The sequence below is a fragment of the Pelodiscus sinensis genome, chromosome 17, assembly GCF_049634645.1.
Source record: "Pelodiscus sinensis isolate JC-2024 chromosome 17, ASM4963464v1, whole genome shotgun sequence".
Lineage (NCBI taxonomy): Eukaryota > Metazoa > Chordata > Testudines > Trionychidae > Pelodiscus > Pelodiscus sinensis.
The window spans coordinates 5191460-5208298 of NC_134727.1; the positions used below are offsets into that span (position 1 = coordinate 5191460).

General features: G+C 42.2%; 1 protein-coding gene across 1 annotated transcript; it reads right to left on the reverse strand.

Annotated features, from left to right (window-relative positions):
• Positions 1-930: 930 nt before the first annotated feature.
• On the reverse strand, positions 931-15824 carry LOC102443641 (kazal-type serine protease inhibitor domain-containing protein 1-like). The gene is made up of 4 exons (XM_006115793.4): positions 15365-15824; positions 8906-9066; positions 6859-7003; positions 931-5753 (listed from the first exon to the last, which is right to left on the reverse strand). The coding sequence occupies exons 1-4, from the start codon at positions 15822-15824 to the stop codon at positions 5623-5625; spliced, it is 897 nt and encodes a 298-aa protein (XP_006115855.2). The 3' UTR covers positions 931-5622.
• Between the last annotated feature and the right edge of the window lie 1015 nt (positions 15825-16839).

Sequence of the window (16839 nt, forward strand, 5' to 3'; positions counted from 1 at the left end):
CAGCTTCCAGTTCTCTGGCTCCCAATGAGCACACTATGGGGAGAAGTTATTTAAAAACTGCTTGTATATGAAATGTTCCTCTGACCCCAAAGAGTCAGCCACACAACCAGGTCAATATTAGTTTGGATCTTACCCAAAATACCATGCTGCCAGACAGTATTTTAGCATCTAAAACTAAAGGTTTATTGGAAAGGAAAGGAAAGGAAAGGAAAGGAAAGGAAAGGAAAGGAAAGGAGTTGTTAAATGGTAAAGCAATCAGATAGATATGTAAGATTTCAAAATCCATATATCAGGTTCTTAGTACTTGGTGAATTTGCTGGCTTCAGAATCCCTCTGTAACTCATCCACATTGGCCATTGACTCCTTTGTTCAGACCTTCCGTTCGTAGAAAAATTACTCCAAAGGCAAGAAGTAGGAATGAAGACAAACTGGAGAACATGCAGCTGCCCTTTATACTCCTTTTGCCATGTGGCTTGTATTTCCTGTGTCCCAAATACAAGCTCCACAGTTCCCCCCACAGGTATGCCCCTGCTACTATCTACACAATGTAGTAATACCTGTACTGGCAAAACATTGTGATCCAGCTGTGAGCTGGCCGAAGGCTGTGCCATGTCTTGTTGGGATCTTTAGTGATGTGGTAATCCATCTGGAGGTCACCTCAGAAACCAGCAGAACTAGATCCTGTCCTGTGCTGTACTTACGCACTGTATAAATAGCAACAACGTAAACCTCACAACCTATTCAGTAGCTAAGACAAAGAAGTACATTGCTCAAAGGTTACACAGCCAGAGAGGAGCAGAGCTCAGAAGTGTCTGCACTCAATCTGAGCTTGTTCCATTGGGCCACAGTGACAAGGTAACATGTTTAGCTGCACAAAACTTATAAATACCTTTGCCATTTTAAGGGTTGTAATATTAAGGGCCCCTTTTAATTAAATGTGATACTGGATTTTTTAAATGCACTATAATATCTTTCACAATACATTATTAAGTCTTTGGTTTTATTCAGTTGTGCATTACACACAATTGTTTGTAAAGTACAATACTCCTTCATTCATATTAACAGATTAGTATATTTGCATACAGTGAGGCAGCAATACTGTGATAATAGCACTGATTCAACAAATAACTACAGATGCAATGCGATTCACAGGCATAATGTTAAAATAAGCAACAACAACCTTTTGCTGGCTGAATGCCTTGCTCCAAAGACAGCCAACGTGCAATGCTGGAACAAACTCTGAAAGTTTCTTGGGCTGGGAGGAATTGAGAGCATTAGAGAGAGCCAGCATCGCTCACCTGAGGGAATGTGGAACGCATATCAATTTTGTGAACTCTCCAGTGTGTGGCTGGATCAGTCAAAATGGCTGCATGTCTTGTTTGCACTGAGTCTTGATGGGGAGGAAACAAAAACATGTTATGAACAATATATATGGAAACCCCAGGGATTTAAAATGAACCCAGGCCTAGAGGGGAAGCATGTGTACATTTTTAAACCCTCAGGGCTTGTCTACACTAGGACATTATTTCAAAATAACTTATTTTGAAATAATAACTCCTGAAATAACTATTTTGAAATTGCGTTATTCCTCATGGAAAGCAGGAGTTATTATTTCGAAATAACCAGTCCCTTATCTTTGAAATAACAGGCTTGGTAGCGTGGTTGCACCATTTGATATTTCAAAATAAGGGGAGTAATTTCGAAATAACTCCCTTGTGTAGACCAGGGCTCAGTGAAATTAGTTTCCAACAACAGAGAAGACCCAAAGAGAGGGTAGTAGGGCCAGGTAAACCACAGCTCAGATCTTTTCTGGGGTTTTTTTCTGCTACCAAAAATAAAGAGTAAAAAGAATAAAATCCTTTTCTAAAAACCAACAATTTAGTAAAGAAGTTTTATGTCTTTTGCCAATAGGTGCTGGAGCCTGCCTCACCCATTTCTTCCTTCCTTCAGCACCAACTATGGTTGCCAGATGGGTTCAACAAAAATACCAGACACACTTGACGTTACATCACAATCTACATTCCATCTTATTTAGAAAATACCAGACATTTATATTTTCTCAATTTGTTTCCTGAACAGAAAGCTCAAATACTGGACTGTCCGGTTCAAAACCGGACACCTGGCAACCCTAGCGCCTCTGACCTGCAGCAAATGGCTGTTTTGAAATCAGGAAGCTTTGGGAGGAAGGTGGAGGAGCAGGAATAAGGTTAGCTCTGGGGAAGGAGGTGGAAAGAGGCGGGGAAGGTGTGGAATGGAGGTGGAGCAGGGGTCAAATACACCCCCCTCCCCAGGCTATAGGGGAAGTCGGCGCCTATGCTTTTACCCACCTTTACACTGGAAGGTGAACAGTAAAGACACCTTTCCGAAGGTGCTGCCTGGTTTTGGCATTACAGCATGAGATTTGGTCTTACTTCCATTGAAATCAGTAACTAAACTCCTATTGCCTTCCATGGGAGCAGGATTGGGAACTACGAATGCATAGTCTCACTTGGATTTCTTTGTAGTTTTAATATACTATTTCCAGCTCAGGTGTGTGTCTCATTTTCTCCTGTGTTTCATGGCTCCATGCTACTGAATTTGTTGTCAATGGATTATTTGACTGTACCCTTTGCTACAGAGAAATCCTAATTTGGATCTATTTGTTCGTGTTTATGCATATTGTTAACCCCCCTGAAAAAGAGGTGAAACTATTGTATCCTTTTATTTAATTTAGAAAGATCTAATTAGAGAGAGAGCAACCAAGAAAAGATCAGCTTGCTGAATGCCCTCTTTCTTAAATGACTTCACATTTTTTGTTGAATAGTATTTCCACTGAAAGGATTAAGAATTTCAGAGCAATAAAGAACACAGCAACACAGTGGCTAAACTACACTACTATACACACAAACAAAATGTATTTAATTTAGAAACCTACACTTTGGAATTGTTTGCTTTTTGAGGGTGGCCACAAAGAATCCAGCCAAATTATCTGGTTTGCATACAGCTGTACAAGTTTTTGACACATCTCTAGTATGATGTATGTTTTTTCTCCTCCAGCTGTCATTCTCTTTCTGTTTTCATTTTGCATTAGCAGCGGGAGACCATAAAGAATTCTAGTTTGTCTCCACAGATAATGTTTTGAAGATAATATCTTGAGGTCCCCTGTGTTGATATGTATTTTACCACGATGAAATGATTTGCTTTGGTAATCTGAATTCAGTTCTCTTGTTTGTTGTAACAAACAAATAAAGAAACAAACGAATCCCCTGGAACACCTCATCTGTGGATTGAATATTTTCAATAGCAATAGATTACATCGTAGAAATTAAAATAGTTTACTGATGAAGTTTCTTTTTAAATAAATAATTAGCTAATATACAGAAATGAAAATTGTTTTGTATCTGTAGAGATGTTGATAATAGCTTTTAACACTAAGGTCATTGGTTAAATCCAAAGCCATCTCTTACACCTAAGTCAAATGATTTTTCAATGACATCATGACATGCACTTCATTTCTAAATTAACAACATCCTAGGAAATCTACAAAAACAAAACTAACAAACTCCAAATGCTTCTTCTTTGTTATCTGGGTGAAGAAATGAATATAAAGTCATTGCACCATTTCCAGTGGATGCCTTTCAAACTTCCATAACTTTAAGTTGGATAAATAGAGACAATACCTCACTATTTCCAGCATTTGTTATACAACCCTACACTTCGCATAGGAAACACAGAGGAAAGATTGTAAGTACTGAGACCAAGACTCTAAACACTGGATGCCTTACAGTTTCGTTTTTACAGTCATGTTTATACACCTAAATAAATGGCTCATTTTGCAGAGGTGCTGATTCAGTGGGATGTAATGGGTACTCAGCACATCTGAAAATCAGCATATTTACTTTGGCTGTGTCTAGACTGCAGGGTTTTTTTTGAAAAAAGTAGCCTTTTTTTCGAAAAAACTTCTCCTGCATCTAGACTACAGCTGTGTTCTTTCGAAATTAAATCGAAAGAACACAGCTTTTCTTTCGATGGCGGTACTCCTCATTTCACGAAGAATAACGCCTTTTTTCGAAAGTGCTCTTTCAAAAAAAGGCGCTATGTAATGCAAACTGTGCTTTTTCGAAAGAGAGCATCCAGATTGCCTAGGTGCTCTCTTTCAAAAAAGCAGCTTGCTTTTTCAAAAGTACTGATTGTAGTCTAGGTGCTCTTTTTTGAAGGAAGCTTTTTCGAAAGTATCTTTCAAAAAAGCCTCTTTTGAAAGAGGCTTGCAGTCTAGATGTAGCCTTAGTGACTAAAATTTTGCTTTAAGAATTAAACCACAGATACCCGTTATTGAGACTCTTGGCCTCAGGTGCTGCTTTAATTACCTAACACATATGGGCATGTTGTTAAGATGTATCATTTACATTCCAAATTGGTAAAGTTTTAAACGTGTGGAGAAACAAGACTAAAGGCACCTTGAGTCACTGATTGCAGTGGCCATATGGAACATGGGCATTGAGTATCAATTGCTTGAAAGAGGCATGTGAATTTTCCCAGAATGTTTAAAAAAAAGAAATAATGTCATGCTTTGTTTTGTCTTTGGCATTTCCGCGAATACAATATCTGGAGGGATCAGAAGTATGTTCAGCTACAATGCAGGTAGTTGGAAGCATCACAGAAAAGCTGAGTGTTGGAACCCACAGATTTTTGTCTACTGCCTGAGGTGCAGTTGGATTTCCATGTGTCTTAAGGGCAGGGACAGAGTCCAGAATAGCCACTCCTGCTAACTCTACATTAATTCATAGAAATCCCCACTGAAAACAACACAGGGTAAAACATAAGTGATGATCCGAGCCTTGGACATTGGTCTCTAGGGTGGAGGCAAAGAATAGGAGAGTCGGGTGAATAAATTATTGTGGGTGGAGCCATACCATATGTCTGTCACTGTGGATGCAAAGGGAGACACAGATTTCCCTCACTGTTCCTTGCATCTCAGATCGCTTCTGGGAAGTGGTACATTTCTTCCCCGGACTAGGATACTGACTTAGTAGAATGCCTGTTTTTATACAGTGGGAAAGGTATAATCATCTTCTGCACTCAGCTCAAAAAAGAAAAAAAAAAACCAATTCACTTTTGACTGAGACCAACCATGGAAGCGATCAGACCAGAAAAGGAAAATCTTACAGAAAGTTATGAATAAGTGTGAAAGAGGTTGAATTGAAATTATTTTGCAATTATAACTGCTTGTGTTTGCTGTCATGTGAATTCTCTCTTGATATCTACCGGGGCAATGCAGAAAGTATAATGCATGTAAGGGAAAGAGTTCCTTTAATCTGAGAACTGATTTTGTTAATCCAATCTTAATGTTCTAAATTATGACTTCACCATTTTATTAAATTAAACCGGAGATGGTTTTTTCTGAAATACTTAATAGGCAGTCCCATTGTGTTCAATAGTTTGATAGCTGATGTCTATCTGACCATTATTAATGATATGTAATACACAACCATTTGACCAAATGACTGAGCACACCCTGCAAATTTCAGAAGAGTGGTATATAAAGTAGGGGAAGGAAGGGATTCTTAACAGCACAGATCATACTAGTAAATGCAGCTGAAAGGGAAGCATATTGGCCCCTTATGTCTAGACAACCACAGGAACTTATTTCTCATAGTCCCCAGATTCATATTCATCTTCCTCGTCATCTTCAGCATAGTCATCGTAGTCTCCATGATCTGCCGTGTAGCTTGTACTTCTGCTGCCACCAGAAAGCTGAAATGTAGAGGACGCATCTACACAGCAAGACATAAAATTGGTCTCCACACACACAAAACAAGAACTAAGAGGAAAGAGAACAAGATTTTCAAATTCAACAGTGAGCTACACATACTTGTTAATGGCTGAATAAGTTCTGTTTTGAAGAGAAAGAGGCAATATCTGATGGCTTGCTCCTGTACCATTGAAGTCAATGGGTGCTTTGCCCAATCTCTCTCTCTCTCTCTCCCCAATTTCCAAATTTTGAGAACACACCTATTTTAACTTTATTCTGAACACAAGTAAACTATGAATTTGATCCTGCAAGTGCTCTGCACATCAAATTACCATTGTAGTCACACTCAGTGTTTGATAAAAGGCTTATACGAGGGAAATATGAACGCTGTAACTTGCTCCGAGTCCTACCCATGCAATGCAAGCACAATTCTCTTTAGCGACAAAAACGCTAGTCTGCAGGACTGGGCCCAATTGAAAATGAATCCTAAAAGTTACTTCATGCGTGTTTCTAAATACCCTTTTCAAAAGCAATTCCTAATTTTTCACAACATAATTAAGTGGAATTGCTGAAGCTCTAAGAACTTCTCAAGCCACATGGAGCTATGGTTCTGGTATGGAAGTCTACCTGATACCAAAGGGGGGTTGTATAAAGTACTGCAAAATAGTGTGTGTCTTGTGAGCGTTACAGCTGTGACCCACTGTGTCTGTCAGTTGGAAAAAGATGAAAATCGAAGCAAACAGACTCATGATATTAACCAGTTTGTCTATTTTTGTTTACTGAAGTTCATGTGTGCTTTTGACTAAAAATACCTAGAGCCAATCCTCTCTCGAGGGTAAGGATAGAGTGGGACAGAGCTCAGTTTTCACTGGCGGGCTTCTCATAGACCATTCATATCCTACATTTCGACACTCACCTTAGCACCTAGGGGTCGAACGCTGCCGGGTGGCGTCTGTGGGAATTGAGGGTACTCAGCCCCTGATAGCTCCACACCTTTTGATAGGTGTCTGCTGTATGAACCTGAGCATCACAGAGGATTTGCATTTCCAGGTGAGGCAGGCACATTTGAAACCTGGGTTCTAAATGCTGAAACCTAATGCTGAAAACCAAAAGAGAAAACACTTTACCGTCAATGACTTTCAGTCTTGCAGATGCATGTGCCGTGCCGAACTTGTTTTTCGTTTGGCAGATGTAGATGCCTTCGTCCGATTTCCTGATGCCTTCAATTTGCAGCCATCCTGTCACACCGTACTTCTGAGGTCCGCCTCTTGCCTGAGGGAAGGCAGACATGCCGCCAAGACTTAGCCGACACCAGAGACAAGGACGCTTTTCAAAAGGGTAATTGTCTGGATTATGTTTGGGGCCAAATTCTGCTCTCAATCACTGAATACTGCCACTGCCCCTGGATCGACAGGCTGTATTTACGCTTGCCTGCCCTCCCCTTTGCTGCCCTGTGCCTCCTCAAATCATGCTGCCCAGCCCCTGCCCACTTCCCCAAACATCTCCAACACTCAGCCCTGACCCCCTCCTGACTCTAGCTCTCCAGCCTCCCGCCTGACTCTGCTTTTTCTCCAGATGTCCACTTCTCCATGCACTTTCCTGGCCCTAACTCTCATCCTTATAAGGCTTCTGGGGGTGAAGGGAAAGGAGGGTGGAAATGACGGCCTTTAGATGTCTGACTTCTGGAGTGGCCTGCTGGCCCAACCCTACCTTCATTCTCCAGGGGGTACTGCCCCCCCCCCCCATCCGTGGTGTCTTAGTCTTTAGAGGAGGGGCCCTGCCCTTCCCGCTGGGCTGGACCAGCTGGCTTCTGAGTGCCATGTAGATTAGGCTGATCGGCAAAGGGAAATGAAGCCATGATTTAAATAATCGCGGCTTCATTTAAATTTAAATGGCTGCCCCGCTCTGCCGATCAGCTGTTTGTCGGCAGATCGGGGCAGTCTGGACCTCCCCTGTCGACATGAAAGCCCTTTATCGACCTCCCCGGTAAAGCTCATCCTTCGAGGCATAACGGGGAGGTCGATAAAGGGCTTTCAGGTCAGTGCGGGAGCGTGCAGACTAGCGTGCTGAGCCGACAAACAGCTGATCAGCTGTTTGTTGGCTCAGCGCGGCAGCCATTTAAATTTAAATGAAGCCGCGATTATTTAAATCGTGGCTTCATTTCCCTTTGCCAATCAGCCTAATCTACATGGCTCCATCAACAGAGCCATGTAGTTTAGACTCATCCTTAGTGACCTTCATAGAACGGTGAACAGGTGGAGCTGGGAAGGACTTTGAGAAGCCATTGAGTTCAGCTCCTGGTGCTGAGTCAGGGCCAAGTCTACCTAGACCATCCCTGGGAACTGGCGGGCTAACCTGTTTTTAAAAACTTCCAGTGAGGAGGATTCCACAACTTCCCACAGAAGCCTGCTCCATGGACCATTCTTATAAGAAGAAAGCTTTTCCTATTATTTAACCTAACTCTACCTTGCTGCTGGTTAAGCCTGTTACTTTTTGTTCTACCTCCAGTGGACCTGAAGAGCAATTACCATCCACTTTACAACAGCCCTTAAAGCATTTCTAGGCTTGTCAGGTTTCTCACTCAATCATCTGTTCTTAAGACTAAACTCACCCAGGTTTTTAATCTATCCTCGTAGGTCAGGCTTTCTAAACCACATGCAGAGAAACTAGTCTAAGCAGTGAAGCCCCGTCTCTCTCAACTAAAAGGGTGTCACAAGGAGGAAGGAGAAAATTTGTTCCTCTTGGTTTCTGAGGACAGGACAAGGAGTAATGGGCTTAAAGTGCAGCAGGGGAGGTTTAGATTGGACATTAGGAAAAAATTCCTAACTGTCAGGGTGGTCAAATATTGGAATAAATTGCCAAGGGAGGTGGTGGAATCTCCCTCTCTGGAGATATTTAAGAACAGGTTAGATAGACATCTGTCAGGGATGGTGTAGACGGAGCTTGGTCCTGCCTTGAGGGCGGGGGGCTGGACTCGATGACCTCTCAAGGTCCCTTGCAGTCCTATGATTCTATGAACTAGGGAAGCTGGGCCAATAAACCATATTATCTCACCCACCTTGTGTCTCCAACAGGAGAAAAGTTGTAAAAACAAGAGAGTGGTCTTAACCCGTCATCCCCTCCCCCCTCCACTCAGTAGTATAAACTATGAGCTGTGGAATAAGCATAACCTACCTGGATTGAGATGTGGGCATCATCTCCTGGCAGAAACATTTTGTTCCCTTTTTTCTTCCACTCAAGGTGTGGCGTAGGATAGGCAGACACCTCACAGCCAAAGATGATGTCGTTACCTGTGAAATTCTGAGCATCCTGAGGTGCCAAAGAAATGACAGGAGCTGCAAGGAACCAATATGAAAAGATCAGGATAGATAGTCATGGTCCAATCCAACTGCCTTTACGAGCTGGGAGCATGCCAAAAAGTATTGTTATGCAGTCCAGAGAGGCTCACAACCGTGAGTGCCTGCCCCAGGGAAGCGTGTGAAGAAAGAGGGCGAAGACCCCATACTGATTGTACATTCGATCATTGTGTTTTGCCCCGTAGCCAGTGTGAACTCCTAAAGCAGTATACCTGTCTTAGCATGGAATGCCCAAGGGGACTGTCTGTCTGTCTGTCTTGCCACCCAGGCAAGATGGACGGTAGATGGTCACTTGCACCAAATATCACAACTATATTCAGGTTACTCCTGGCCCCAAAAGACCAGTCACTTAACTCTGTAGCCACACCTGTAATAAACTTACGACAGATTTATGAACTAAGAGAAGAAATAAGGGAGTTATTTACCAGGTTAAAGTCGGTAACAAATACGGCACAAATAACTATCCGTCATGACTTTCAAAAGATAATAGAAATTTCTATCATAAGCTGACTCCACGTGTCTACACTGCAGCCGAAGCTCAAAATAAGCCACACAATTTGAACTATACAAATTGCATAGCTTATGTCGAGTCAATTTCAAAATAGCTTATTTCAAAATTTGGCACTGGCTATACAGCACCTATTTCAAAATAAATTGCTATTCTGAAATGTCCATTACTCCTCATGGAATGAGGTTTACAGGGACGCAAGAATAGCGAGCCCATTACATTTTGAAATAACAGGCGCACTCCAAAGACACGAAATAGCGCTGCAGTGTAAATGTAGCCTATATGTCCTTTGTTGCTAACCCAGGCAAAACAGCTGGAGTGGGGGGACTTTGGTTAGCAATTCTTTCCCTCTGTCAGAATTTTTTTATCCCCTTCTCCTCAGAATCCAAACTGCTAGAACAAGTGTCTGTGCCTGATTCATACCAGTGAGGAAGGCAACCAACACAACTTTGTCCTTTGGAGGTCTTGTCATTGTTCATTTGGTTTCAAAGGCTCCGTTGTCAGCAGGACTGTACTTTACACTAATTAAGGTTTCTTTCCAGTTGGTGAGTTACACATTTACAGAGGTTTACAATGCAAACACTTGTACTAGGCTACAGAGGCTATAAATGAGAGCAATATGAACAGCACCCTACAAGCTAATTCATAAGGGTCTAAATACCAAACATAGCCTTACAACTCTTTTATCTTAACAACTCTAACACATAGGTAAGCCAGACTTTTCTGCAAACTATACATTTGTCAGTGTTCAGTGAGGCCTGAGGTCTTAGCATGAGCAGCGTTTGATCTGTCAGTCACAAATCTACTAAATATTTGAGAGAATCTGTCTGTGCATCGATATGTCTGTCTGTCTGCCTCTAATATATATAGACTAGCTTTTCACGTGTTCAGCTGGAAGAACAAAATGTTTACATTAACCACAAGAGGGAGCTCATCCAGTGGTTTGAACACAATAAAAAAAACAGCTAAAAGATAAGCATCAGGCAGAGTGCTCTACACAAATGCATTTACTTAATGTACTAAATATATGCAGGCATGTACTGTGCATGTATTGAACGTGCTATCTGATTTGTTACACCAACAAGAAGAGAAAAAAAACTCAACATGACCATTGTTAGCATAAGAAGCCTAGTTTCTGACCCTCTATTTGAATTTTTCCCCAATGTGTTTGTCCACAGCTAACTCGTGTTTTTTCAGTCACACATGTTTCCAATCTCCTTTTTCTTTCTTTAAAATTGCTTTTATTTTCTGGGACACTGGGTCCAGTATGGATTTAACTGTTTCATTTTTTTTGTGGGTGCTTTGGTAAATAATAAATACATTGTTGTCTGAGATATTTGAGTCAATATGCTTCTGGCCAATGAATGTTTCAGCTGCTGAAATTGTCACAGCAATGCTCTAGATTTCTAAACAATAACGTCTGCACATCCTGTCCAATATAGGCCTTGTCTATACTGCTGCGGGCCGTTCAACTAGGTTACACAACTTCAGCTATGTGAATAACGTAGCTCAAGTCGATTTACATTGACTTACTGCATCTTCATAGTGGTAAGTCGACAGCTAGCACTCTCCCAATGACTCCACCTACTCTTGTCATCTTGGAGGAGTACCTGAGTCAACAGGAGAGCACTTGGCAGTCAATTTATTGCATCTATAATAGACGTGATAAATCGACCCCTGCTGGATAGATTGCTGCCCATCGATCGAGCCCACAGTGAAGGTATGTCCCTAATTAATTTAGTTAGGTGCTGATAACATCAAACGCCCCTTTACCCCCCCCCCTTCCCTCTAGGCATCTATACCCTGGAAGAGGCTTGGCACGCTTCCCCACCCCTAGGCCAATCAGGAAGATCATTCGACACAATCAGAGAGAACACAGCAAAGCTCCCAGGCTCATAAGAGCATAAGAATGGCCATAGTGGGTCAGCCCAAAAGTCCATCTAGCCCAGTATCCTGTCTGCTGACAGTGGCCAATGCCAAGTGCACCAGAGAGAATGAACAGTATAGATAATCATCAAGTGTCACCCCATTCCCAGCTTCTGACAAACTGAAGCTAAGGACACCATTCCTATCCATCCTGGCTTATAGCCATTGATGGGCCTAACGTCCATGAATTTATCTAGTTCTTTTTTGAACCCTGTTAAAATCCTGGTCTTTACAATGTCCTCTAGCAATGAGTTCCACAGGTCGACTCTGCACTGTGTGAAGAAAAACTTCCTTTTGTTTTAAACCTGCTCCCTATTTATTTCATTTGGTGACCCCTAGTTCTTGTGACTCACAGTTTTGACAATGGAACACTATCTACCAAAAAGCATTTTTCTCCCAGCTACCACCCTTATAAGCTTTGTTCTGATCACCTATGCTAAGGGATGGGGAAGATGACTCCAAGTTCTTAATGGGCCAGGCAGTGCACTTGCACTCAGTCCTAGTGGTATGGTTCGGGATTTACAGCAGTGGCGAATGATTTGGGTGCCTCTATTTGTGGGTACCCAACCTGAGACCCCTTAAAGGGGCCAGATGTAGAGGGTGAATGAGTGCTCAAAGTCATTAGCTTCCTTTGAAAATCTTGACCATGAATTTTATCCTTCTGTATATGTCACCTTTTGCTGCCACCACAGATGTGAGAAAATATCCATAAACACCACAACTATTGAAAAATGTGCAGAAATAATTTTCGATGTGATATGTTTTTTTTTCAATCCATCAGCAAACTCAAACTAAAGAATGTTGATTTGGTGCCAACAAAACCGTGTATTTCTCTGAACGGTATGAGATTTATGTTTACTATTTTAAGTCTGATTTGTGACACAATGCAGACAAAGTGGAAAACTACTTGTAAGCTCCTGTAGTATTAAATTCCCATTAAAATATTTTGGTATTTTGTGCTACTGACTGCAAAGAGAAATTCTGTGGGGTGTGTCTATTGCTTTGTGCAATCAACTGCACTGTAGGTTTGAAAGAGGATGAATTAAGTGTGCAGAATCTGCATGACATCAATATAGTTAAAAAACAACAAATAGTCTAGTAGCACTTTAAAGACTAACAAAACATGTCAATGGTATCGTGAGCTTTCGTGGGTACAACCCACTTCTTTAGGTGACCGGAGTGTTGGATGTGCCCTTGAAAGCTCATGATCCCATCGACATGTTTTGTTAGTCTTCAGAGTGCTAGCAGACTATTTGTTGTTTTTTAAGTTTATCCTGTACAGACTCACTCAGCTACCCCTCGGAAGCTATCAATATAGTTAACACCCTGGGTAAGCTATTATAGAAACCGATCCAACCAACCTTTGGGGGAAGGAAAAAAGCCCTTCTCTAGCATGTGACTGATTTGATTTTTTTTTTTTTGGTGTGGCAGGCAGAAGATAAAAAGTTTGCACTTGTGATGAAAGGAGTTTAATCTCTTTGGCATCCCTGGGAGACAGGAGAGGCGTTGAAGGAAGTGCATGAAATAGAGCCGAGCATTGAGATGAGTGATGTAAATAGTCACGGAATGCTACCAAAAGATGCAGATGAGCTAAGGAACAGAAGGTGTGGCCAGAGAAGGACCAGATAATTTCATGGAGGTTAGGTCCATAAAAGGCTATTAACCAGGGGATAGAAATGGTGCCCTTGGCCTCTGTTTGTCAGAGGCTGGAGAGGGATGGCAGGAGACAAATCGCTTGATCATTGTCTTCGGTCCACCCCCTCTGGGGCACCTGGTGCTGGCCATTTGGCAGACAGGATACTGGGCTAGATGGACCTTTGGTCTGACCCAGTACGGCCATTCTTATGTTCTTAAAGACGCACTTCATGGTCCCCACTCCAGAGTTTGACCGGTAGATTGGAAGGAGAATATCGCCTCCATCCCCCGAGGCTCTCTTTAAAATGACTAGTTCCGCGTATGCCACACCCAGTGCAGAATTGCAGAGAAACGTTCCTCCATGTAAATTCACTCCTCCCAGCATGTTGGCCCCTCCTGACAGTGTCCAGAAACTGACACCAACCCCCACTCTGTCAGGGGGTTGGACCTGCCTGCCATTGAAATGGGTGGAGGGAAGGTGGGACCAGGACACTCAATGGAAGTGAACATTTTGGGCTCCTCAACCAGCAGCCTTCTTAGAGAGCCACGGCCACCAATGAAAGATGTTTGGACAAACCTGCCCAGGAGGGGGGCCTTGCCCTGACAATGAACCTCCACCCTCATGCAATTGCTCCCCTGGGCCCCGAGAGTAAGTATATATGGAACAGTGTGTAACAAAGGACACCACTTTAATATCACTTCTGCATTTGGCTCAAACTTGCCTCTCCACTCCTGACAATGACGAGAGCCCCCAGGGACATGACATGTCCCTTGAGGACTGTAGGCTGTTGTGCCAAAGGCTTTTCCAGTAGCCAACGTGTGAGCCACCACCTGTGTGACCTCTGGATCCGCTCAGTTCTGTAGTCTGGATCTCCTCTTTCAAGCACAGTAGTTTCACTGCAATTTTAATCTTCTGTGCTATCCTTTGCATCCCAAGGGGCAGTGGGGCTGTTAACAGTGGGAGGCCATTCTTCCACATACAGGAAGGTGAGGCGAGCAACATTTTATACTATATAAGACAACTAATAAGAGGTGGTGCGTCAATACATTTCTAACCAGGAATAAGTATATGCATGTGTACATAGTTGTGTGTGAACTCTGCATATAATCTGCAAACATGTGCACTTTGAGATCTCATAGAGACAATCCCTCTGGATGTGCATTCTGATTCCCATTTTGTGTCTAGCTACAAAGATGTGTGTGTACCATTTGAACCTCTCCATATTGTGCATTAAGTCACTCAGAAATCTGCTAGATGAGATGGTGTTCCTAATTCACCCTCAGGATGAATCATATTAAAACCAGACTGTAAAAACAGCTAGTAACTACAATAACCACTTCAATCTCTCCCCTCCCATCCTGTTATGCAGTGTAGTTGCATTTGAATGCTTATTTCTTATCTATGCAGATATGTAACCAAAAATGTATTTACTTTAAAGCCTTAGCACACTGAAATGAAGTTAATAATTTTATATAATCAACATGAATACAAACTCCTTTAGGGAAATGATTTCACCTTGATTCTGTTCTAATGTGCGGATCTGTAACCGTCAATGGGCATTTAGAGCTTTTAAATACCGCTAAGTTATGTTATCTTTAACTCTTTATACCAAGAAAGGAACTTTTAAAAAGTGATTTCCACACTCAATGCTATTCTGTTCTATTCCAGTTCATTTGCTGCATCACCGTATTATCGGAGACCTACTTTGCTTCCACCTCTGTAATATCAGGTCAAGCATTAAATAACAATAATTCCAAAAATGTTTGTACCTCTTTCATCGCCCTCTGCACATTTCACTTTTTGCTCAGTTACTCTGAACATCACACTTAACAATGACTCTGCAACATTAATTCCACTATAGTCATATATAACTTAAAATATAACTTGTGTAGTATACAAGTTCAAATTCCACATAATCAGAAATCACTTGCTCTGTAGATCCATTCCTCATTAATAACCATGTGATATAAAATCCTCTGTGGTAATATACAAGCTTGCAATATACACAATTAAACACCAGCTGATGAACTACTTGTTTAAATCCCAAAGAAGTAGTACAGGAATTATAATGATGCTGACGTATTATTTTGCTGTGACTAGGCTGAAACATTAAAAGATATTTCTAGAAATGGACATCAGATCTTTGTCGCCTTTCTCTATGTGCTTCAGGGAACAGTTTACTTGGCATACATGGCTGTGTATGTTACCTGATTCACACGGCCCTTTGTGCTTCATGCTGATATTTCTTTCCTTCTCAGAATAAGCCTCGTTGAACTGGCAAATGTTCTCATAGGTCTTGCCTTCGGAGCTGCAGACACTTTCCTGGGATTTGCAGACACATTGTGGTTCAGGAACTTCCCCAAACTTGGGTTCGTCGGTGTCCAGCCTGCACTCCAAGTTCTCCCCACATTGCCCGTAGAAATGACTGACCTTGTCCAAGTCACAGATCTGCCCTTCCACATTCCCACATTCAGGACAGCAGCCGCACTGATCCAAAACAGTCCCAGCTGGACAGTGTGTAGGCTGGGAGCAAAGTTCCGAATTGCATTTCCCACAGCTGTCTCCTTCCCTTAACAATCTCAACCAGCTCCTATAGTACAAGGCAGGGAAACTCTGAGAAACTTGTACCAGGGCTATCAGCACGACTATAACCTCCGGGGGCTTCATCTTGAGAATGTAATGAGCTGGAAGCAAAGGTCCTTAGAGTAAAGCCAGAGGGAGGGGGAAATAAACCCACACAGCAAGAGGAGAGAGAGCATCAGACTCCTTCTTTGTTTTTGGAATATAAATGTACTGCAGAAGCTTTTAAAAGAAATTAGCATCAGGCTCCTGATCTGGAACTGATAAATAAAAATGCATACAAACCTACAAGCTTTTCTCTGATACCATTTGGAAAGTGGGTCTTGAATTCATATGAAACACACTTCCCCTTCTGAGTTGAAGAGTTATGAAATGCTGTTTTCTCAGTGTGTCCCTGAGCCAAATTTGCAGGGTTGCTCTATTGAAAAGCAGCCGCATTTGTCGCCTCTGTAGGAAGACGTATAGAATGAAGCGACGAAAGAGCAGAGAAATACATGCTTGTGTGTCTCTTTCTATTTTCCTTTTTCTCTCTCACTCTCTTCACAGTGCTATTCACAAAGAACTAAGTGTGGGAGGAAATCAATGGCCAGCACACTAGGGGAATTACCTCTTGAGCTGAGCTGAGCCAGCGCTGGAGCATTTGGATCAAGGTTTAGATCCCCAAATCTCCACGCGCTATAGAGATGGCCCCAAGCCGTCATACTTGGCTCCAGATCTGAACTTCAGACATGGAGGTGAGTTCCTGGTTTCGCTGTTCTGGTTCTATCCGCCTTGCCTTTGTGAAAATAACAGTGATAGGAGTGAGACAGTGCTGAGAGCTAGCAGGTTAGCCAGCACTCTGATCACTCTAGCACTAATGAAGACCCCAGGGTGGTCTGATTGGTCATTGGGATGCAATTATCTAATCAGGCTGTCAGGTTGGGCAGTGCAAGAGGATTAATTAGCTGTAAGCAGAGGACTGATAAAAAGGCACAAGAAGAGAGTACCAGGGGAGAAGAGTAAGGTAAGCTGAGGCCAAGAGATCTCCCAAGGAAGGGAGACCTCATCTTCTCTCAGGGTATGTCTACACAGCAAAGTTATTTTGAAATAACAGCCGTTATTT